We start from the raw sequence: 25,432 nt of genomic DNA on the forward strand, positions 1-25,432 counted from the left end.
CAAAGTTTTATGGACTGATGAGACAAAGATTAACTTTTACCAAAGTGATGGAAAGGCTAAAGTTTGGAGAAAGAAAGGAACTGCTCATGATCCCAAACACACAAGCTCATCTGTGAAACACGGTGGAGGTAATGTCATGGCTTGGGCTTGCATGGCTTCTTCTGGGACGGGCTCATTAATCTTCATTGAGGATGTAACACATGATGGCAGCAGCAAAATGAACTCGGAAGTCTACAGAAACATTTTGTCTGCCAATTTAAGGAAAGATGCAACCAAACTGATTGGCAGAGCCTTCATCATGCAGCAAGATAACGACCCAAAACACACTGCCAAAACAACAAAGGAGTTCATCAGGGGCAAGAAATGGAAGGTATTAGACTGGCCAAGTCAATCTCCAGACTTAAACCCTATAGAGCATGCATTTTACCTGCTTAAGAGGAGACTGAAGGGAGGAACCCCACAAAACAAACAACAACTGAAAGAGGCTGCAGTGAAAGCCTGGGAAAGCATCAAAAAGGAAGAATGCAAAAGTTTGGTGACGTCAATGGGTCACAGACTTGCTGCAGTTATTGAAAGCAAAGGATTTGCAACTAAATATTAAGTCTTATTCACTTAAATATGTTTTAAGTATATCTGTTCCAATACTTTTGCTCACATGACAAATGGGTGGATTCAAACAAAATGTGATATTTTCTTAGTTGTGCATCAGATCCTGATGTAAATACCTGGAAATAAAAGCTGAAATGTTGATCTCTGGTCTCACGTTCATTATTTGATGTCAAGCCCAAATGTTTTCAGTCTACAGCAAAAATAAAGGAATTCGCCTCACTGTTCCAATACTTTTGGAGGGCACTGTATATGGCTCAAACCGCTGCACTAATGAGAGTTCAATGCTTTATCTCAAAGGTGGATGAAATTGAGTGACACGTCTTTTATTTCCTCCATGGACACAGGAAGACTGAGGGGACAGAAGAAATAGAGTTGATTTCCTCTCCTACCGCCAACCCTCAAAACATAACAATGTATGACACATTGGTTTGTTTGATCATTTGGTCCGGTATTAAAACTTTGACATATTAAATCAGAGTGTCAGTATACATTCTAGTAGATATATTATTACAATATGCCTTGCAACCTTTGTCAACAATGGAACCTGTCGAAAGTTCCAAGACCAGTTTATTAGAACTTTGTGTTCCCATTTGCAACAACACAAGCATCCACAGTTGTCAGGTTTGTTCTGCGGCCAAGTGTCTGTTAGTTGTGCTGTCTTTGGCAGATGGTGAAGTGATGAGTGTCTGTGAGTTATGTCTGCCAATCAGTAGAGCGCTCTCACAGTCTGATGATTATGAAGGCCATGGGGGGACAGCAGGTTCCCTCTTGTCCTCTCCCCCTCTGCCTCTCTTCTTTCCTCTTGTCCTCTCCTTCCTTTCTCTTCTCTACTTCGCCTTGGTCTGACCAGCAGGGAAGCAAACATCTGAAGCGGATGAGCAGACGGCACCATAACACCATGCAGCATGGCACCATAACGCCATGCAGCATGGCACCATAACACCATGCAGCATGGCACCATAACACCATGCAGCATGGAAGCATGTCAAATATTGTTGCTACCACCACATCCTTGTCATGATTTTCTCTATACTTTCATCAGCACCCAAAAATCTGATAACAACAACTAACATATCTGTATACCCATGTTGCCAATTCAGCCGGAGAAAAACAAATGTATACTTGGCCAATCAGAAGTACAGGTTTGCCACCTATGTAGAGCACATCCCCTTATTCTTCATCAAGATTAGACCAGATTAGAAGAACTGATCAAAGTGGGGGGTTTTTCCATAAAAGATGCTGTTTTGCGTCTTTCCTACAGTTCATGTTTAAGTAATGGTCATCATCCACCATCAAGTTGTATGCAGCTTCCACTAGACACCAGCTAGACACGAGGGCTTTGCTGGAACACATACTGTATGTTCACACATCTCGCTACAGACACAATTTATGGTGGGCACCAGATGGAGTCAGATGGCTGAGCGGTGAGGGAGTCGGACTAGTAATCAGAAGGTTACCGGATCGATTCCCTGCCAAGCCAAATGATGTTGTGTCCTTGGGCAAGGCACTTCACCCTACTTGCCTCGGGGGAATGTCCCTGTACTTACTGTAAGTCGCTCTGGATAAGAGCGTCTGCTAAATGACTAAAAAATAAAAAAAATAAAATGGCTGTGACCGCTGGTCCCTCCATGGTTCCACAAAGGCATTTGAATGTGGCGCTTATGGGATAATTGTATCTCTGTTTAACCATTTATATAAGAATTAAACAAATATTTAACTTTTTACTTATTTACACTGTTACACTTTGGGTGCTGGTGATCATCAGACATTACTGGTTGAAAAGAATGGAAAAAGGTTACAGAAATTGAACGATTTTCAGCAATGCATTCAGTGCTTTCGAACTGTCTATGCAAGGGTTTAAAAATGTTGTGTTTGGCTTGTGGTGCCAGTTGCAAGAACATTATGTGGTTTAGCATAAATTAGTCCATGTTTTGTCACCTGATACTCTACAGGAGAATTTAGCAAAAGACAGTGTAACTATGGTAACAGAGAACATACACCGACAAAGCAGGTAGCATACCTGTACGTTTTTTGTGCACTCGCAACCCAGTGCTTATTATAATGGTGTGCCAAATATTCCCGTATCGAAAGGGATTTACGGCACGAGATAAACAATAGAGCATAACAATGTACTTTTTTCTATCGTCACACAATACATATCGTCATATCGCCCAGCCCTAATCTGGATCGCCAAATTAAATGTTTGGTCAAAATAACTGGACAAACCACTGGGTGGTGTCCCATATACCTGTTTTGGATTCCTCAAATCGCCATTGAGTGAAAACATTTTGTTACCCATTTTTGTAAAGCAGATTTTTTCACAAATAGGCCTAAATTATTGCCATGTTTTCAGGACGAAGATCAAAGAGGGTAAATCCACTCCTACTTCTCTCTGTTCTGCTTTTAAACCCTCCAGTGTTTGACCTGTTATCTACCTTTTTTTTTCGTTCTCTCTCTCTTTCTCTCTCCCTCACTATGCTTTGTTCACAATTACGCTCTCTCTCTCTCTCTCTCTCTCTCTCTCTCTCTCTCTCTCTCTCTCTCTCTCTCTCTCTCTCTCTCTCTCTCTCTCTCTCTCTCTCTCACTTTGCTTTGTTCAAGGATGTGCTGCCATTGTCCTACCCTCTGATGACTGCAAATCATCTTGTGGCCAGCAAAGTTTACTGCAGGGGAAAAATAGGGCCCCTTTTCAAAGCCCCCTTTTGTATTTTTCTTTATCCTCCATGCCCTCTACACTCCCTCCCCTTTTTCTCTCTTTCTATATTTTTTTCTTCTGCCTTCCTTCTCTGGCGCAAAAATCATACAAATTTAAAACCCTGGGTCAGGTAATGTAAAACAAGCATACATTGGTTTGCTCTTTGTCTTGGCAGAGTTCGAAAGGGCCAGGGTACAACTGCATTTGTTATTTGATAATTTCCCTTAAAATTGAGTGACCATTATTATTAACTTTGGTATTTTAAGACTTTGAAGCCAATACTAAATATGACTATGTGATCAACATGGATGGACTAAACATGGGATGAGGGCAAGGTGACAAAAAATGTCCCTCAAGCTACAATGAAACCTCCTTCTCCTGTATCCTCATGAAAGATTAACATGAATAAGCAACATTTAAATAACAATAATGCAGCATTTTTATATCGACTTTTTGGAAAAATGTAATTTAATGTGAACAGTTTCAGGCCAGTGCTGAGGCAAGGCAGAAAAGATGAAACAATGGTCCCCATGCTCTTCAAGCTGCGCCAGATTCCATCAGTCAAGCTGTTCACAAGAGAACAGGTGAGCAGGCTGATGAAAGGAGTGAGAGGGAACTCTCCCTTGAATTGTTTGCCAAGTGGCACAACTGGCTTGAGCCAAATCTCAGTAAATCCATTAACTTGAACCCCAGCGTATCATAAACTTCACACTTGAGAATGACAATGTGAAGGAGGTGGAGTGCCAACAGTCCCCACAATCAGACATGTGGGATAGAGGAGAGGGGTATGTGTGTGTGTGTGTGTGTGTGTGTGTGTGTGTGTGGGGGGGGGGGAGTGTCAAGCTGGCAGTGAGAAGGAGCGCAAGAGTAGAAATTGATGTGGTGTGTTGGGGTTCAAGGAATTATCTTTCTCATTCTCTCTCAAGTCTTTCAATAGCATTTACTGTTACTATATGATCTGCTTCTGTAAATCATTTCCTGGCCATCCGTTAGTAGGTGGTGGTCGCATGGTGCTGGCAATGTACCCTGTTGGCTTCTCTCCATCCACCCTTACTGTGCTTTCTTCCTGTTAATTCTTGGATATGTCATAGTGGTATTCATCACAGAAGTCATCTGGACCCTCTGATGTATTTCAGTTCAAATTGTAAATGCTTGGATCTATTCCAAAGGATTTAAATAACACATTTATTGTGCTTTAGCACATGTGCTTGAGCTGCACTTTAAGGTTAAGTGTCAGTATTCAGTTCAGAAGGGCTTTGTTGAGTCCTCTGACTTATCTAGGTTATCAGTGATGTGGGGATGTGGTTGTTGAAAAGTCACAGAGCAAGACATCTACTGTCATCTATGTGACACAAAACAACAGGAGTTCTACAATATGACAATACATAACAGGTTAATCCACCCAACACACACACACTCACTGCCTGTCAGAGCCTGGTTCAGGTCAGACGTCTCCCACACTCACTAATTTAGAATTCCAAGGAACAAAAGAGGCTGCCCACGGTGAAGCACAGACAAGCAACTGGTCTCAGTGTTATGTTGAGTCCAAGGCCCTTGGAAAAAAGCCAATAACTGTAAAAACAAATGATAATACATGAATTAATTCAAAGTTTGACCTGAAATAAAATTGTCAATTGAATGTGTTTTTAAGTAGAAATGGAGATTATAACTTTTTTGGTAAACAAATGTATACACATTTTTATGTATTTCATTTTAACATCTCAATGGTCTTTCTCTCTCTAAGATCATTATAAGTCATGGACGCAGACACATGTCAAGAGGGGTATTGTGTCAACAACATTGACCAGGACAGAAACAGTGAAACTACACATTCTAGAAACGTACAGAAGAGCTATACAGCAAACACTACTTGAAAAGTGCAAAAAATGTATGCTTTTTTTCATTGAAACATAAACTGTCAGAACTTAACAAGTCTTGAGAGAGACTAAACAGTATACGTCTTGACCTTTAATTCTAAACTTACAAGTGAGTGCTCCTTGTTATTGGACACATTTGCACCTAGGGTGGATGAAACAAAGTAGTGCGAAGCAGACAGTGGCCTCAAATGTCATACTACACACCCAGCGCAATCACTTGCCATTCAGATGACACATTTGAAGACACGGACCGATGTCAGTAGTCAGTGTGCTAACACAAGCATTCCTGTGTATCCTGTCCAGTCAGATGTCACTCCAACTATTCAGTGGTCACCTCAGATGATCCCACTTAAAAATGTATTTGTACATTTATTTTACGATAGAGGTAAAGGCAACTCATATGACACATCCCTGGACTTGTTGGTTTGCTATCCTAACATTCTCTGACCAGACATAGTAAATTATGCTCACTGTGAGCTCATCCTACCAAGAACAACAAATGTTTGCTTACTGAAACAAAAGAAGTATTTCTATTTTTTGAATAATTGACTTTTTAGAAAGTGTCAAACTGTTCTGCAGTGGAAATAATGTATTTCATCATCATACTAAGTGCATGGTTCTTGTCTTAACGTCTATTTTATTAAATAGTGACATCTTGTGGATGGAAATCAGAACTACGCTTACATCAACAAACAATCCACATCCTCTACATCAGGTTCTTAAACATTATTATTAATAATAAAGTATTATTCAAAGCGATGTACAGTCCAGGGGTAATTATATATTACTATACTATAACAAACCACACACATGTTGCTTGCCATACATACAATGTTTAGTGTGTTGGCCACAGTACACCAAGATAATTGTTGTATCTCAATTCGTTGATGCTTTTAAGAAATACAATATTTCGATTGTACAGGGCACTATTTGCTTTATGACAAAAAAAAACATCATGGCAGCCTTTAACGCTATGATTTAACACAAGAATATGAATCAGAAACAACTCTCTTGTTTATAGAATCTAATTGTGAACGTGTCTTGGATGTCACGCTTCAGTCTGAAAACAAGCCAGACAGTCTATCCACTTATCAGAGAGAGAGGGAGGCGGGACTTATTTTTCCTATAATAATGGCTGTCATCTCAGGTTCCCATGACAACTGGCAGCAGAATAACTATGAATGGAATGAAAATATTTATTTTCCCTTGAGTAGATTCCTGTTTCGTTTCAGCACACAATCACATGCTCTGTGTTGTTATGGAGATACTTGAAATCAAATCTATAAAAAATGTAATCCTTTTCATTATAGACGTTTAAAGATTGAGCAGGATTATAATGAAAAGGAGAAATTCATTTTCTCTCTCCATCATCCACCCACTTTCATTCAAGCTCAGCCGAACTGCTCTTTTGTTGAGTCAAGTGGATGTCCTCCCTACGTTGACACAAAATATCAATGAATAACACATCCTGGTGCCTTAGTATCGATCTAGTTGGCTGGCTGTAACACATGGCAGGGGGGTGACGGCAGGTGAAAAATGGGAACTTAAAGTAACCCCTCGAAAGGTTGTTTGTGTGTGTACATGTTTCTCTGTGGGGGGTTATGGGATGGTTTAGAAACATACTAATGCCCTGGCTGTGTGACCAAGTGTGTTACCCAGTCTGAGAGTGATACAGTACAATGAAAACAATACCAGTCACCACCAGCAGGCTGTGTGTGTGTTTATGTGTGTCTCACTCGCTCCTCTCTCTCTCTCTCTCTCTCTCTCTCTCTCTCTCGCCCCTCTCTCTCTCCCGCACATGCTCAATGGGTTCCCAAGCATCCTCCATTCATTTATCTGCCCCTCATCCATTGTCTGGGTGGGCAGTATGCTGCTGAGGCTGCCTCTCACCATCCATTCAGACTCCTCCTCTCGCTGGATGCCTGATCTCTCCATCCCACCCTCCATTCATTCATCCCTTCTGTCTTCTGTCCTCTGAAACAGGTGGATTCTTCATCTGTCCATCTGTGATTTGCAACGCCGACTCCACCATTTTGGGGGGGGATCATTCTCTCCTTTCCTGCCTATTTCTTATCTTCCTGCTGCAATGGATGAATGAAGATTCAAAGAGGAGAAGGAGGGGGGGGGGGGGAGGAGTGGAGGGAAGTCTGAATGAGCTAGAGGTGTAAGCGAAACGTGTTTCAACCACTGGCAAATGTGTCTCTTTTTCTCAGGAGTTGATCGTACAACACAATACTCAGCTTGCAATGGAGTTTAGCGCCTCATCCGTGTTCGACCAGCAGAAAGGTAAGACATTGGATATTATTACAAAAAAGAGAAGGAGGTACCAGGGTTGAGAGAAGGATAGACAGAAAGGAAGAAAATAAAGGGGGCGGGGGACAGTTGCTGCCTCTGTTGCCATGGAAATGCAGTGTTCCCTCCACTTGGCTTTGGCTTCATTATAAGTACAGATGGTTGTTTTAACACAGCATAGTGTGAGTATGGTGTGTGTGCGTGTGTATGATTTTAAAATGACTTATGATCCAGTGTTTCAAGACTCAGGCCAAAACCTAAATGTTGTCTTATATTCAGTCGTTAACCCTTCATAGGAGATTCTGTCTGCATTACAGTAGGGGTCTTCAAGATAGGGAGAATGTTGCCGCAAGCAAACTCCATGAATGGATCAAAGTCAATCATTGTCTGGAGGACAGGCAGGTGTTCTTACACCACCAGTAATTCCATGATTTTGCCCCTCTATGCTTTTTTCCTGTTTAGTTAAAGAGGAAAGAAATCTTTCATTTGGATTGTGCCAGAAAGAATACATGTCAGAGATGTAGCTTTGATTAAATTAATATATTATGAATGATATAGGTTAATTAATGAATCTATTGCTTTTATGAACTATATCATGGATTCCTTATGAACGAATAAATAGTCTCAACCAAACAATTAGGCCTTAAAGAGTTGGGAAGTGCAAAATGTGTCAATACACACATTCAAAGTGTTTTTCAATTTACACTGAAAAGATATAACACAATTCACTTAGATTTTACAGGTTATCCTCTTTCAGGAAACCTCTTCTAAGTTTTTGTATAACATATGAGCCTATAAACCTGCCTCATTTGGTTCTTTCATGTTTATTTATTTAAAACTGTCAGTTCATAAAAAAAAATCTAAATTTCTTACATTGTTATACGATTGTCTACTAAATGTATTGGTGTGCTCTAGATTCTGCTGAAGAAGTGGACCTGAGTTTAGTTTACCAAGCAGCTGCCAACGGGGATGTCAACACATTAACAGCAACCATACGGGAGGATCCCTCCATCTTGGAGTGCTGTGATGGCGAAGGTATACAGTAAACAGCTGCAGCATCATTAACTTGGTGCAAAGTGCCATGTTAAGCAGGGATGAAAATGGGATATTGAGTAATTTTCTTTTGTGATATATGAAAGTTTTGTTTTGGGTCAAGATCATTTGTTTTAGATCTGCTTTTAATGTGTAATTAATGCTGTGATTTTATATGATGTACTTGTTTTATGTTTATTTTAACCATGTACAGGGACTTTGAGTACTTTGAAAAGCGCTACATAAATAAAATGCATTATTATTATTATTATTAACAACCATGGCTGTATTTTCAATGACCTCTGCCATAATAAGGCCTACAATCTTCTCTCCATGCAATAAAAAGCTGCTGTGATTGTAGTGACAGGATTTTGAGGTTATACCTCCATACTTGAAATATAACTTTTCTTGTGTTTCCTACTGCAGGTTCCACTCCGTTGATGCATGCAGTGTCAGGGAGGCAGGTGGACACAGTGAAGCTGCTTTTAAAGATGGGCGCCTCTATCAACACTCAGGATGCTTGTGGACGGACCTCACTCTCACTGGCTACATACTTGGTACAGTATGAAGTTCCAATACAGCACATTGTAAATCCTTAGATTTGGCTCCATTCCTTTTATTGGCATAAGCCCTGATGTAATATGAATATGTATGTCAGGGATCCTGATGTAATATGAATACGTATGTCAGGGATCCTCCAAGATGAATATTCAGTCAATTTCAGGTCAGTGACAAAAGCAAAAGAGGTAATGTAAATGGACTGCTCAAAATGTACCATTATTTGTTGAGCTGGGTTTAAAATATATATATTTTTTGAGACAATTTTCATTTGCAGTTTCTTCTTTTCTCAAGCCATTTATTTTTAAGTAAAGTGCTGTAATTAAACATCCCTAGTGTAAATTCACTGCTCTCTCTCTCTTGCAGGGCTGGCTTGAAGGCTGTGTGTGCCTATTGCGAAATGGAGCCAAACAGAACATCCCTGATAAGAACGGCCGCCTGCCACTTCATGCGGCAACCGCTGAAACTGACCTTAAGTGAGCACCAGTGTACAGTAAATCACTGCCATCCACATGCGATTTTTCATCAGTACATCTTTATTTATGTAATGTCATGATTATTATTATATTGCTATACTTCAAAACAGTTCCCATCCCGGAAAATTGTAGGCTATGAGAAATTCTAGGATGAAAAAGTTAGCCCTTCATAAACTTCTACACTGTACTTTTACATGTGTCAACATTGAAACATCATGTCACCATTGTTCATAGGCTTGCTGCTCGATGGGGGTCATTAGCTGGGTGGCTTGTTACGTGGACAGAAAAGCCTTGTTCACTATGATGTGTGTGTTTCTGTGGGGGTGTTTGGATGTGTGCTTACATGCATGTGTTTGCAATCCCCATAGCGACCATAGACCTTTGCTCAATACGCTGAGACAGCAACAGCTGCTGTACTGGGTTTCCTCTTTCACTCTCTCTTCTCTCTTTTTCCCTAGCACCCACAAAACATATATTTTACTACCCTTGTTCTCTCAGTCTTTCTCACAACCTTTATCTATTATTGCTATGTCAGTTAGCTGTACAATATACAATAGCTGGACTATCCAGTCCACTGCATTGTGCATCTGGTTGACAAAAACAACAGACGCAAGTTCTTTGACCTCAGCTTCCTATTCCTTCCTGGACCTCTGTTCTGCTTTCATATTATTTGTTAAAGAAATGGGAGTAAACATTCCCGGTATTTCTGAGGTGTACACTTTATCACAATAGTTTTAATGTGTACTTTTTTCTACGAGAAGGAAGGACCTTTTGGATTACCATACTTTCTCTACAAAAATAGTCCAGTCTCAAACACATCAACAACTTTTTCAATTGCAATGGATTTTTGTTTCTAACGTTGTGTGGACAAATGTTCAGTACTTAATGCTCAAATATTGAGCATTGAGTTTGAACTCATAGTATAACTATTTGCTGTATTTGATCCACAGACTCATGGCAGTCCTGTTGCAGCAATCCACTGCATGTGAAATAAACCACCAAGACAATGAGGTAGGCATCAACACACCTCACTACAGTAATGCAGGGCAGCTGGATACACATAACCTGTCTCTCTATAGTGTGAGTGAGGGGAAGAGTGTGGGAAATGTCCTCCAAAGAAAACAAGTTTAAGTAGAGAAGACACAGTTCATAACTGTCTGTCTGTAAATGTTTTCATCAAACTCCAATCCTTAGTCAAGAATTTCAAGTCAATTACAATTTTGAAATAAAAACCTTAACAATAAATTACCTTACAAAATAATAATTAAGTACCAAACTAAGTAAATTGACACAAAATGTGTTGCTACAACAAATGTGTTATATGTGTTTGCAACATGTCCCAATCTGATTTTGTTTGGTAGGGCATGACTGCTCTTCATTGGGCGTCTTTCCATAACCGTCCTGAGCATGTGCAGGCACTCTTGCAGAAGGGGGCAGATCCCACACTCGTGGACAAGGACTTCAAGACAGCCCTCCACTGGGCAGTGCAGGTTAACTAACCTACAATGTTACAATACTGATGCATTTTTGTCATGTTCGATTATAACTGTTCTCATTCCATGAACATTGTAGTCATGATGACATTTGTGGATAATATTTGACCCAGTAACATGCACAGTAAGTGTTCACCCATCAAAACTTGCACACATGGAGCAAACTCCAAATAGGCTTGTATAGGCTGGTCCTCCCAGTTGGTTCAATCCCATTGAGACCTGAGGCTGACACTGGGCCTCCTATTATGACTGGGACTCTACAACCACACTGTGAATCACTCATTAAAAACTATCAGTTGGCATAAACCCCATGCACATTTTTAAGCTGAACGTGCACTTTCAGTTTTACATGTTTTTTTCTGTAGGGGTCATAGAACCACATGGAAATACAGTGCTTTACTATCAACTGAACAATCATAACCTGCCCAGGGTACGGTTAGCTGGTTTCTATAGGCTGATCCTTCACAGTGACACACAGTGACTCATCAATAACTGTTTCCTTACCCATGCTGACTTGAGCATTCTGTGAAAAATACTGTCATTATGAGTCCATAAACATTTTAAACCTGCAATCTCAAACAAATAAACAATTAAAAAAATATCACAACATACAATATTAACCCAACAGCTGACAACAAATCTTTAGTAACTATAACAATTAAGTGTCCTAACATGTGTCTCTATAACCGGTGAGAAATTACTGCCTTAGTTAGCGGCCTTTGGATATTCTTTTTTTAACAATGTTTATTGTTCAATCTTTTCCTTCAATAGAGTGGCAGCAGATCCATGTGTTCCCTGATCCTGGAGCACCCCCAGGGCTCTTCAGTCATCAACTATGATGATGAGAATGGAAAAACGTGCGTGCACATCGCTGCAGCTGCTGGTTATAGCGACATCTTGTATGAACTGGCACACTTTCCAGAAACCAACCTGCAGGCATTAGATGTGGATGAAAGGTAAATTAAATCTGCAACACATTTCCTTCTGTTCATAATAATTTGTTGTCAATCATTTGACGCTAACCTAGGAGGTCGGCCCAATCAGAGTGGCTAAACTTAATCTTGGCAGTTAAAAATGCCTCAACGTCACTTATCTGTAGTCACTGTTTCAAACTTGCCCCATATCAGATACATGGTTGTAATTGGTTCAGATTTTGGTTGGAGGAAATTTTTTGAAAGGGAGGGTGGCCAGAATCACCTGCCAGATCAAATATAATATGAGGTGGTAGATTCATCTGGTACCCAGGCTGGATCCGAACTATCTATCTGTCAGAGCAAATAAAACACAAGCTCACAGGTTGACACATCTCTAAACATCTCTTTTACAATCATTCAGGCCTGTTTATTATATGCTTTATTTAACTGTAAGTAAGAGTTCAAAGTATTTTAAACTACGTCTAGGAGAGTGTTTTCTCTTCATCCTACAGGACCCCTCTCCATTGGGCAGCAGCAGCAGGGAAGGATGACTGTGTTCGGGCCTTAATACAGCAGGGAGTGGAGCCTGGACCCAGGGATATCAACGAGAATACACCACTCACTTATGCAATGTACTGTGGCCACACTGCCTGCATCAAACTCCTTTCTGTGGACAACAGGTACAGACCTGTTAAGTGTTGAGCTGATTAGGTCTGGTACTATGCTTTCAGTTAGACACTCACAGTGCAACTGAAATGTGCTTCCAGTGTACATCTATGGCATATAGTGTGTGGTCCTAGACCAGTTGATGTCCATAAAGATTAAATTCATTTTGCAAGGTAGAAAATGTGTCAGTCAATACCACAATCGAGACTGATTGGCGATTAACACACCGCGGTCATTGATTGATTCTCCCAGATCTGATTCTGCTAGACCCCTGCCTACTCAGGGGAGTGACCAGACTCAGAAGAAGGAAGGCAAGTTCCGTATGCTCAACCAAATCTTCTCCTGCAAGAGGAAGAAGGAGCATCACATTGCCCGACAGAGAGAGCTGAGACGCGACTTGACCGAGGAGACCTCCGAGGTGGATGACATCATCACCATGTTCGACTGCCTGGTGGACTCCTCCTCCTCTTCCTTGATGACCAAGGAGCTGGGAGATGAAAGCTTCAGAATGAGGAAAAGGCCAACGGAAACACAGAAGCTCCATCTTCACGATGACCCAACTGAGAAAGACTACAATGGATTGCCTCCCATACGGACGCAAAGCCTTCCACCGATCACTTTGGGGAACTCTTTGTTACAATGCTCCCAGAATGCTGTGCAGCAGAATCAAGTCAATGGACCACCAGTGAACCACTTTGTTCACCGGTCTCAGAAAAGCAAGAGCGAGCATGACTTGTTTGACAGCAGGCCAAAGGGACATGTTTTTGTCAACCATACCTGGAAGACAAAGTCTAATCAGTCTGTTTTGACCCAGAAGTGCTGGATACCACCCCCTACAGAGAGACTGTTGAATAAACTGTTACATGAGACATCCGGTCCTTTGGATATTGTTTGTCCCAACCAAGCCCCATACACCCTGAAGAATGAACAAGGTAACATACAACGGTTAAGTGACAAAAATGTGAATTAAACCTTTCAGGTTTTGATTAGACAAAGTTGTGCAACCTCAAAGGGGGAACTTTGATACCTGACCAAAGTACCCGTTAAACCAGAGTAATGACACTTTGCAGAAAAAAGGCCATGTTCTTTTTCAGATCTAAATTACATGTTTTTTCACAGCTCCAAAGACACACCTGCTACCACTGGACAGGTTGAAGATGAGGGATACTGCTCTTACACGCAACAGTTTAGCTCCCATTCGTGATCACTGTACCCACCGGTGTAAGTATACCTTTTTCTCACCACCACTAATGGCATTTTTCCTGTCCACTGGGTGTTTATGTGAAGGCTTTTGTACTGAAAGAAAAGTACTGTTGTGTGGATACTTGTTTTTTGATACTTTCATCAGCAGATTACCCAAATGTATTATTTGAATTTCCCATTGCAGTTTCTTTGCCACCCGACCAAGTCTCCAAAGGAGTGAAGAAGTCCAAGTCCTTGCCCCTCAACACCTTGGGTCGGGGTTCAGGGGGACTCCCCCCACCTGTCACCTCAAAGTCACAAAGGTCTGGGATACCCCAAAGCCAGTCCCTCTGCTCTTTCTTGCCCATGTTGAATGGAGACCCTCTGAGGACTGTCCAGGTCCTTCCAGCCATTCCCTCTCAAAGGAGACACAGCCCCCCTGTGACTGAAAGTAAAACGGATGGCATTGACAACTTGGAGAACAGAACCTGATTCAACCAGAAGGCTCATACTGTTTTTCGAATGAGTAATGGGGTTTACCTGATGCACTGTAAAAGGGAATCATCAGCCTCCCATTACTGACTCAAAGAATCTCTATTACGAGCATGACATTGCTCTTGTAGATTCGGTGGGTTTCCTTAAACCTTTAAAAAAACGTTACGGTTATTACAAAACTGGACAGTTGGGTTTATAACAACCTCAAATTTCTAAAACATGCATCATCCCCTGCACACGTTTTTGTAATTTGCATGGCTTTGAGCTATTTACAACACATACTAGACACACAGACAATCAGACCAGAAATGAATGCCTAACAAGGCCAATGTCGAGCTTCGATCGACTGATCGACTTCGAGCGACTGATTACTGACCCAAGATATCATGACTGTTATTTGACTGGGTAAATTTACAGCATGTGATGCAGAGTTGATTCTTCTCAGGTGTAAAGTGATGGAACACTGGCGTAAAGAGACATTTATGCTTACAGCATACACATGTATATTAGTCAAGTCAGACTATGACTCAAAACTCATTAAGAGAAATGATCGGTAAATATCAGACAAAATAGCTACCGATTTTCATTTTTTGTTTAAAAAACAGGACTCTATTTTTACAAATTGACACTGAGTAACACCAGAACGAAGGGCATGCAGTATGTACTGTTGGATCTTCTTGCACTTTTCAATGAAGACATACTGTATGTTTAGGTTATTATGTGACATCCTTATGTGTTATGTTTAGTAAATGAATAAAATATGATGTTTTTATCACTTAGTGTGAGTGTTTGTGTGACTAGTGTAGAACATATCACAGTTTTAGTCATGACTATCTAATGTTCTGAATGAATGTTGCCATGTCTGCCAAGACTATAGAGTGGACTTTATTTGACTCTGGATTTGTTTAATATTAGTATTACATCCATAACTGTGTATTTTTTGTTGTCTGTTGTTCTCCATAATTTTGACATCACATGGACTCCATTACTTTGATACCACAGGAAAGGGATCAATTACAATAGCTTACCTATTCTGTTTAAAGCACAGACATCTACAACATTGTGAGAAGATCACAGCTGGGACTCATAAAATGCAACTCATTCTGAAATATGATGCCTGCCTGTCTGTACCAATGACTGTAAAAAGAAGGTCTGTACGCGTAAGTATACTGAGAAGTACAAGTCTACATGTGGAACATCAGGTAAATGGGAGAGGAAGTGGGTGGGGACTGACTGGAAACCAGCAGTGTTTTGCTTAGAGCAAGCACTGTGATTAGACAGTAATACTTTCACCGACAATTCTATTGGCAAATCACCGTATAAGGATTCCAGGAAGTCTTTCGTAAGCAAACTTGTAAACGAATTGTTGAGACACGTTAATTCTCGATCTATTGCTTAGTTTAGCTTAGTGATTGTAATTCTGTTATTCTTCCGCCGCAATACCAAGTATCAACACTCAATACAGAACAAACTGGAAGTATCAGAGAGAGGTGGGACATCGGTATTGAAGACGGGACAACTAGATTTCGACCAAATATCTGTGTAATAGCTACATCTACACATTTATTGCTAATTAGGTGGATTCAAACATGTTCTTTTCTTAAAGTGTTTCCAACAACGCCCCAACTGGCCAAGACCGACCGAGCAGGATTGATGTGAGTGTTTCTTAGTGCACCTGACCGATATTGTTGGCTAACGATTAGCTTTGGAACCATAAGTAAGCTAGCCTGCATCTGAGCTAACCTACTAGCCATGCTGCATGCTGTGCGATTCTAGGTAAATCAATTCTTGTCTCTGTCTTTCTGTTTGACTGCGATGTAAGTGGTGTTAGCAATAAAGTGTAGCTGGTAAATTACGTTGAGGTCAGAACACACATCCTCTGCCGCTATTGGAGAACACACAGAAAAGCACGTAGCACTAGAATGCTATGTAAAACTTAGGCCTACTGTACTACACACACTCATGATAGTTTATTAGCTACAGTAATTAGTGTAAGTAATATTGATGTATAGCCTCACTTGTCATTTCCCCAGGCCGTGGCACATTTCACCTTCCCTTTAATTGAATTTGTATTTCCACAGATATTGGACACATTTGTGTCCATTTGTTTTGAAAACATTCTTTGGTTACATTACATTGTCAACAATGTTTTACCAATAGGTTTAATGTTATTGTAGCCTATACGCTTCAATTTAAAGTATCAGGGTCGTTAATGATGCCTGATGCCTCGTCATTTGTTGGCCTTGGTGAAATCTACGTCAATTATAGGGGGGCTTTTGAAACACAGTATGCTTTGTTAATTAGCTATTAGCTAAGCATATATCTGTACATTTAACACGACACTAATAAAAGCAAAACGTATTGTTTTAGTTTCATAATACTAGCAGCTTAAACTCCTGTAATTGTAGCCTAAGCATTCCAAAATGTGATTAAGCAAAGCCATAAAGTATTAATTTAAGTAAATCTGATTGTATGTGTTTAATTCAAAATCTGTTCTCATACTCTTTAATAATGTGTTTTGCTAAGCATTTTCAGTGTATATAACTACCTGTATTTGAATCCTAGACATCATGGACACATTTATATCTTTGGTATTCCTGGCCAGTACTGCTTCTGGTAAGACAAAGAGCCTACTTAAACTGGAAGTACATAGTATACTAACCAAAAAGAATATAAGCGTTAAACATGTGTTTTGTAGTGATGTCTTGTATTAATTTGAATTTTTCAGGTGCTATCGCTAACTATGGAATGATACAGCCACAATCTCCAACAGTGGAGATTGGTAAAAACTTCACTGCTACATGTGTATTGTACAAAGACGCGTTATCCACTGCAGAGGACATATATTGGACTAATACTATCGAAATACCGAAAGGACAATACACCAAAATAAATGAGTCTGCTGTGAACGTCACTATAACCATTACCAGTAACACAGGGCAATGGTTGTATTGTAAAAGTCGACGGCTACCTTCTCCTGTCCATGGGATAATACTGACAAAAGAGTGTAAGTATTCCCATCTTTATTCTTGAAAGTTCCATTTTGCATAAATACTCACAAACAAATCAATTTCTCTCCACAGTGGTGACTTAATGTAATGCAATGGAAAATGTTCTACTTCCCGGTTTTCACACTTTGTCATTTTGTTAGATCCACCAGGGAAGCCGACAAATCTTTCTTGCCAAGCATTACAATCTGGCGAACGAATCTCCCCCTACATATCATGTACATGGGTATCTGGACTGAAGGAGCCTGTGACACAGGACGCAAAGTACACCCTGTTTGTCTACGAAAAGTGAGCGTGCCCTTGAATATGCATTTGATCATCAATAATCAGTGCATTTTGTGGATCCCTCCTCATTTGACAACATTTGTACTGTAAAGGAGTGTCACAATGTGTTTTTGTTTTTTGCCCCTCAGGTATTCTGATAGGGAACCACACAAAAACCATACACAGAGAGGCAGTGGGATAGTAGACTTGTCCACATTTCCAAGCTTTGTGCAGCTGGAAATATGGGTGGATGAGGAGAACAAACTAGGGAAGGTCCAGTCAGATCACCTAGAGATAGATGCCAATAAATTGGGTACGTATACTAGTGGAATGTCCCCTTGACTTGACTTTCGCTTTTGACACTCTAATTCCTCTCATACTGAATGTAATTAAATTCTGTATTGCAGTGAAAACAAACCCCCCCTTTGAAGTCAAGCTAATCCCAGAGGAGGGATTTCCCAGGTCCCTCCGTGTGGAATGGAAACGTCCTATAGATCGTGTGTATTTACATTTGAGATACCACATAAGGTTTTGCACAGCTAGCTCCAAAGAGTGGTCTGAGGTAAATCTGATTGTTTCATGTTTCAATCAATATTGCATAATTTCTCATTAGTACAAGTTTCTTAAGTAAAACAAATGTTACTCTGACCTATATTTAAGCATTCAGCAAATAATATGAAGCCAAAACAGTTTTGTAACCATTTTTTCATTGTTTTTGAATGTGTTTACAGGTTCCTCAAAGTGACACAGAGAACTACATTGAATCTTTTCGGCTTCAGGTTCTTAAGCCAGACACTGTCTATGTGGTTGAAGTGCGTTGCATACACAGTGAGGGGGGCGGCTACTGGAGCGATTGGAGTAAAAGTGTTGAAGCCAGGACCCCTGAAGCCAGTAAGTACTGTAGGCGTAACTATCAAAGTACAACGGCTTAGAATGGTTTGATATTTGATAAGTCTATGTATTCTGAATTGTGGCCATCTGATCCAAGTGGGCTATACGCCTGTGAATCAGGACTATGTTTTTCAATCTTGATAATCTTTTGTTCTCCCATTTCTGCCCCCAGAACCCGCAAGTAAGCCAGATGTGTGGCGAGTTATTGTCCCTATGGAAGGAAGAAGTGAGCGAGGAGTGCAGGTCTATAGTAAGGTAAGGTCTGGGTATAATGGTGGTCAATGCTTTGGGTGTGCCCTCTAAGTCATATTGGAACAAGATCATCTATGGAACTTATTTTATGTTTTTTGCCACCTGTTGTTTTGGCAGGCTCCTGTACAGTCCAATGGAAAGATCAGAAAATATGACATCAGGTTTCCAAATACAAATTGGGAGACTGTGACAGTCAACAATACAGATCTGGATTCAAGCTTCCAAGAAAGGAAAATTACTGTATTTCGCAAGATTGACATATCTGACAGTGTAACAGCCCACTTTGATGTGATTGCTCACAATGCTGTGGGCAAGTCTCCTGAAGTGTCCTTAGTCATACCGAAAATAAGTCAAGGTACGTGACCGTGCCAGATTCTGTATGCATCCATGTTTATTTTTCTTGTCTCTTTACAGAGTATATTGATTGTTATAAACATGTAATTGTGTGGTAAAATGTGTGTGTGATACAACTTTCATGATATATGGAGATACTTCCGTGTGCTATGTGTTTCAGATCTTCCTCATGTGGAGGAATTACGTTGGTACAACGACGAAGGCAAACTGTGGGTAAAGTGGAAACTGAACTCCATAAACAGGGTCAACCTGACCGAGTACGTGGTGGAGTGGGTGTCGGTGAGCGACGGGCAGATGGACTGGCAGAGAGAACACAGACACGCAAGTAAGGCGGCCATTTTGGGTAAGTCGTTTTTTGTTTGTTATTTACTGACAATTTTAATGAAATGCTAAATAAGTGAATGTAAATAGAAAATTGATTGGATGATGAAAATGATGCATCAAACTTACTGAGTGTAGAATGACTGTCTAGAATAATGATGCAATTGCTGGTAATATTAGGAAATAACTTATTTGGACAGAAGGGGGCGCACCTCAACATATTATATTGAGTTAAGTTGTGACTTGTTGTTTCTCATGCATATTATCATCTTGATCAGTGGTTTTCAACCCTGGTCTTCAGGGACCCCCTGCTAGGCCGCAAGGTGAACCACGAAATGTCTTTTAGAAAATGATTAAGATTGTGAAGAGCGGGATGAAACGATAACAGGGTTAACCTTATGGCCTATGCTCTGCATGTTTTATATGTTTCCTTGTTCCAACACACCTGATTCAAATGGTCATTAAAAGGCTTTTGCTGAGCTTTATAATGACCTTTTCATTTGAATCAGGTGTGTTGGAGCAGGAAAACATCTAAACATGCATGGCAGGGTGTCCCTGAGGGCCAGGGTTGAGGACAACTGATCAAGATTGTCCAGTTTAAATTTCTACATGATTTGCATTTTCTAATCAAGGTAATCTTCAGAAGTTTAAACACTACAACGTGTCAGTGTATCCAGTGTATTCTGGAATGGCTGGGAAACCAATGACTACAGTGGCTTTTCTGGAACAAGGGGGTAAAGCACTATGTATTATGTATTTTATTTATCCACTTTCCTTTAATGTCTCACGTTATCATTGCTAATACAGTATCCACAGTACAGATCTCCAGTAAAAAAAAATATAAATAAAAAAATCCTCTAGCTATGTTATGATTCTGTAAATGTACTTATTTTGTAATATTTTATAATTATATTTATTCATATTATATTTAGCTCCATCGGAGGCTCCCTTTTTGCATCTGAAAAGAATTGGGAAGTATGACCTTGAGCTGCAATGGTTGGAAATTCCACTAGACAAACAACATGGAATCATTGTCAACTATACCATTTTCTGCCGGTTAAATAACAAGGACTACTGTAAGTAAATGATCCAGTGCTGGATTTATTGAATATTGTGCTTTCTCTCCATCTTAGTATTTCTTCTTGTAGAACTACGCTCGCAATAGGCATACTTACATTCAATTACATCACAGTCACATGGCAACTATATCCCCCCCAATCATGTATTATATTTATTTTCAGTAACAGAAACAGTCCCTTCCACCACCTTCTCCTACACTCTGAAGCCCTTGTCCAGTCACACCAGTTATGAGGTCTCAATAGCAGCATCTACAATTAATGGCTCATTCCACGGTCCCGGAAGGACTTTCAGCACTCTGAAATATGGTGAGTTAGGCTTTTCTCTGACCTCTTACTGTACCAATGCTGTGGATATGAGCATCTACAGCTCTGGAAATGCATAAGAAGCCACTGCTCCTTCTCTCCTCTCCAAATAATGAGATAAGGGGTGTTTTGAGTGAGGAACAGAAGGGTTCAACGTGCAGTGGCCTCTTAAATTGAACCCTTCTGTTCCTTACTCAAAATGTTCCTTCTCAATGTTTTTGGAAAGAAAAGAAAAAAGCAGTGGTCTCTTAATTTTTTCCAGAGCTGTATGTATAACTTAATGCAGTGTTTTGTTACTCAAATACTTGACAAGGTTACCTTCTAGTCCATGTGTATGCTGCACTCATGCTTGATGTTCCTCCACTTCACCCTCATTGCTAAACTTTCAATACTGTATAATATGTACTGTAATGCTCCAATGAGAAAATGGTACTGTTGCTTATTATCTCAGTCTCTCCAGTGACATTAATGACCTCCTTTCTGTGTTTCTCTTAGCTAAAGGGGAGCTAGAAGGCATTGTGGTGGGAGTGTGCTTCGCCTTCCTGTTGTGTGTATTAGTGGTCTTAATACTGTGGTTTAATTTTAAGAGCTGGTGAGTCCAAATTCTATCTAATTCTTTGACCTAGTAGTGTAGGACTTAATGTAGTGGATATAAAAGTGTAAATACATTTTGATGTTGCCTGATATGTTGCATAATTAAGACTGGGGGACTGATTTAGGACTCATCCCATCATAGACAAGTGGTGTCTGCTAAATAGGTGTTTCAACCACAAACTTGCATGACACATTGATGTGTAGTAGGTGCGTACAAAACATGGATGTGTGTGTTTCCAACACTGGTGCCATTGACTTCTGAAATATCAGTTTTCCAAATGATGAAAGTTGTTTTCTCTTCCATCTATAGGATAAAAAAGATATTTTGGCCAGATGTCCCGAACCCTTCGAACAGCACCATTGCTACTTGGTCTCCTGACTTCCCCTCTAAAGTAAGCTGCTACCTACAATAAAAGTGGAGTTAATCATATCATCCTCAAACATTCTGTATTACACTGACTCAGTCTGCACTCACAACCCTAAGTCATGAAAGTGGTTGTACTAGCTTTCGTGGTTTGGTTTAGGTAAGTATAGGATAGATAGTCTGGAGAGCTGCTCAGTGTGGGGAGAAGAATCTGCCTAATTTCTAAACTTGTTTATTGTGAACAGTTGCTACACTATAGTGTTTAGGCTTTGGGTGAGTGAGAGCAAACATCGATTTTTGCCAATCTCTACTAACTAGTGCACAGTGCCCGTGATGCAGTCAATGATGAAGATACTGGTGACACACAGAGATTCCTGGAACCATAGATAATGCAGTGCTCGTGATTTGTGTCTGTTATGCATCTGTAGTTTTTATCTGTTGGTCTTGTACATTTCTCAGATCACAATTTCAAGTCCATGTTTTGTTTCCTAAAGCTCAAATCAAAATAACGTCAAACTCGGCACCGCACATCCTTGGGTGCTGAGATCGCCACTTGCAAAATTACAACATTGTCTGGTGCCCTGTTCTTGAGAAAATCATTCCACTAAAGTCAACCTAAAGTCCCACTCTAAAACTTGCACACACAGATTTCAGTAATTCTAGTATAGATGTTTCTCTTCTCCTTCACAGCCTGACACTCCGAAAGAGGGTGCCCTGGCTGACGTGAGCGTGATGGAGGTGGAGGCAGACATGTTGGACAGCAAGTCCCTCTTTGAGGAGGAGAAGACTTGCTTGCCCCTGAAAAAGGACAAGTACCTGTCAGAGGAGCACAGCAGTGGCATCGGAGGCTCTTCCTGCATGTCCTCGCCCCGTCAGAGCGTGTCGGACAGCGATGAGGGCAGTGACTCTGGTCAGACCACAGCCAGCACTGTTCAGTACTCCTCGGTGGTGGCGACCAGTGGCTACAAGGGTCAAACACCCAGCTTGCTCCGTCCGAGCCAAGGCCCGACGCAGCAGCCCACTTTTGCCCGTTCCGAATCCACTCAGCCTCTACTGGACTCTGAGGAGCACCCTGACCTGCTGGGACAGGAGGGCAGTGGACAGACCCAGCGCTACCCCTGCAACCCCTACTTCAGACGCTGGCCTGGGGCCAACGAAGATGGTGGTAAACCTGCGGCTGAATTTAGCCAACTGGAGATGGAGGGGCAGGGGTGTGTGGCCATGCTCAGGTTCAGCCCCCTGGATGAGGCCTCTCAGCAGACCACGCCCACAGAGGAAGGGCAGTCTTCTGATGGACAGCCTGCTGATCCAGCCTCTAGCTACATGCCCCAGCTGAATGGCTACAGGCCACAGTGATTGAGGCTACAATGTTGACATTTTCTGGATGCTGCAATTTATTTGCCACAACTTTCTCTGTGCCTCTTTCGGAGATGAATTTCAAATCTTTTTAAAGGCATTGTCTTTGTATAATCAGCAGTATTGATTAAGCAACCAAATGGTATTCATGACTTCATGGAGATGTTACATGTGTGGGATTTTTTTTAAAACTTAAAATAGTATTATGCATAGGTAAAGCATTTCATGGCCAAGGCTCATCAACTGCGCTACTATATGAATTACTGAACATGTTACTGCTGCTACTCTTAACTTATCAAGCTTCGGTCTTTCCCTTCTTGGGAAAATTCTTGGGGAAAAAGAGGATTAAGGACTAACTGTACAGTACTACACCCCCAACTATGCTATACATTTCAGCATGTAGTTCAAACACCAAAATAATAGAAGAGTTAGAAGAAATGGTTCAGCATTGAATATTGCCTTATTACTAACTTCAGATGTTCTGAACTTTACTTAATGTAGGTCTTTGCCTTATTTTTCACAGCCTTTTTGTTTTGTGTAGAATTCAAAGTTGCATGTTTTTATTTTTGAATAAGTCGAAAGTTGTCATGAATCTCTTGAATTAGTAAATGACTAAACTATACCTTGAGCTTTTACAAAATGCATCTGTGCTTGGGAAAAAAATATATCCAATAGTTTGAGAGCTATCAATATTGACATAACACTACATTTAATATGAAGCAAAATAGTTCACTGCATGCCATCCATGCAAATGTGCCGTTTTTGGTGCATGGTTTGTGAATTTGTAACAAACAGTTATAAAATAAACTGCCAGATATGGTGCTGACTGGTTTTGTGGTCATACTTAAGTTGAGAATGTTACATTCATGTTGATTCATTCATGTTACAAAGCATTCTCATTTTGGTGACCTTTTCTGACTATTTTATTGACTCATCACAAAAAATATATTGTTGACCCCAAGTTCTTGCAACTAATTAATTTACTATTTGTAAAGAAACTACATATACTATTATAACTAAGCTAAAAAGTGTATAGTAGTAGCGAAACATTCTCATTCCTATGGTAACTGATTAGACTAATATTCTCAACAAATCATGTGAAGCAGCTCTGGTGTCTAGCGGGGCTTGGAATGTGTCAGTTGGGGATGGAACCTCCAGTTTCAAGGACACTATTCATGAGGCCACTGTGTTGTGCAGTTTCATTCCTTGCCCAAATCACAAACCTCATTAGGCAACTAGCTGGATTTTCCTATGTCCCAAACTCTCAGCTCGTAATAATGCCAATATAGACAGTGTTTCACATTTAATTAATTTAAAGAACTTGGCTTAATCTATAGGACGGTTTGTCATATTTTGACACTTTATCACCAAGACTGACAGTTACCTAAAAGTCAATACTTGTCCAAAATCTTTTTTAAATTTGTTATGGCTGCACTAAGAGACTTGCCAGGAGATGTCCTCCCAAGAATCTCTTCCCAAGAATTTAAGATTCTTCTAGATTTATTCACATTTACATTTAGTAATTTTAGCAGACGCTCTTATCCAGAGCCACTAAAGTACAGGGACATTTTCCCCGAGGCAAGTAGGGTGAAGTGCCTTGGCCAAGGTCACATGACTCACATCATTTTGCATCTAACCAGCAACCTTCTGATTAATAGCCCAAATCCCTAACCGCTCAGCCATCTGACCCCCCATTTAACTCAGAGAACAACTTTATAAACTTTCTGATGAATATATGCTAGTCAAGTCCATACACAGCATGCAACTTGAATGTCCTAACATACTGAATGTGTTCTGCTTTCTATCTTGGAAGTCACTTTCTGTACTCAGGAAGCTGGGGTGTTGTAACACCCCTTCCCCTTCATGCCAAGTTTCTTGCTGCAAACAGTTAAAAGAGGAATTGCTGTGTGTGTTGCTGTATCGATGCTCAATGTGGAGAAATAAAATACCCTCAAAGCCTAGTTCAGGTGTGGCACTCTGGCAGTGCACCTCTTTACACTCATCAACTACACCTGTGTTAGCCTGCTTCAAACCCATTGGTCCACGTCCGATAGGACTGCACAGATTCTCCTAAAATCACTCCCAGCTGTATTATTGTGCTGCTGCCACCCTCCAACAGCCCCATCTTCCCAGGGTTGTCTGTGTGTTACTGGCCATCAGGGGAATTATTTCTCTATTTACTCCCTGCCTCATATTCTGTGTGTTGCTCACTAATGCTAGAGACAGGGAGTGCTTCCCCTAGATACATACATACACTCTGCCAAAGTAAAACCTATTTCCATGTCTATGGTTATCAATAAATGCTCAAATCAAATCGCGTGAGTGTCTTGACTGAACAAATTAAATCTATAATCTAT

General features: G+C 40.5%; 2 protein-coding genes and 1 long non-coding RNA gene across 3 annotated transcripts; 2 read left to right on the forward strand and 1 right to left on the reverse strand.

Annotated features, from left to right (window-relative positions):
* The first annotated feature begins 7,321 nt into the window (after window positions 1-7,321).
* Window positions 7,322-14,341, forward strand: ankrd55 (ankyrin repeat domain 55). The gene is made up of 11 exons (XM_047045151.1): window positions 7,322-7,467; window positions 8,389-8,508; window positions 8,932-9,062; window positions 9,430-9,539; window positions 10,490-10,550; window positions 10,901-11,029; window positions 11,804-11,988; window positions 12,459-12,626; window positions 12,865-13,544; window positions 13,732-13,833; window positions 14,000-14,341. Exons 1-11 carry the CDS (start codon window positions 7,428-7,430, stop codon window positions 14,284-14,286), a joined length of 2,013 nt encoding a protein of 670 aa, XP_046901107.1. The 5' UTR covers window positions 7,322-7,427; the 3' UTR covers window positions 14,287-14,341.
* On the reverse strand, window positions 13,704-15,479 carry LOC124484284. The gene is made up of 3 exons (XR_006957954.1): window positions 15,318-15,479; window positions 14,335-14,438; window positions 13,704-14,239 (listed from the first exon to the last, which is right to left on the reverse strand). It is a non-coding gene; the product is annotated as an uncharacterized LOC124484284 (long non-coding RNA).
* A 133-nt stretch (window positions 15,480-15,612) lies between these two features.
* il6st (interleukin 6 cytokine family signal transduce) lies at window positions 15,613-23,897 on the forward strand. The gene is made up of 16 exons (XM_047044588.1): window positions 15,613-15,944; window positions 16,855-16,905; window positions 17,018-17,296; window positions 17,441-17,585; window positions 17,711-17,874; window positions 17,969-18,123; window positions 18,293-18,452; window positions 18,625-18,707; window positions 18,822-19,059; window positions 19,219-19,401; window positions 20,012-20,113; window positions 20,312-20,455; window positions 20,621-20,764; window positions 21,257-21,353; window positions 21,666-21,747; window positions 22,410-23,897. Exons 2-16 carry the CDS (start codon window positions 16,860-16,862, stop codon window positions 23,073-23,075), a joined length of 2,688 nt encoding a protein of 895 aa, XP_046900544.1. The 5' UTR covers window positions 15,613-15,944; window positions 16,855-16,859; the 3' UTR covers window positions 23,076-23,897.
* Window positions 23,898-25,432: the final 1,535 nt, after the last annotated feature.

This window comes from Hypomesus transpacificus, chromosome 22, assembly GCF_021917145.1.
Source record: "Hypomesus transpacificus isolate Combined female chromosome 22, fHypTra1, whole genome shotgun sequence".
Classification (NCBI taxonomy): Eukaryota; Metazoa; Chordata; class Actinopteri; order Osmeriformes; family Osmeridae; genus Hypomesus; species Hypomesus transpacificus.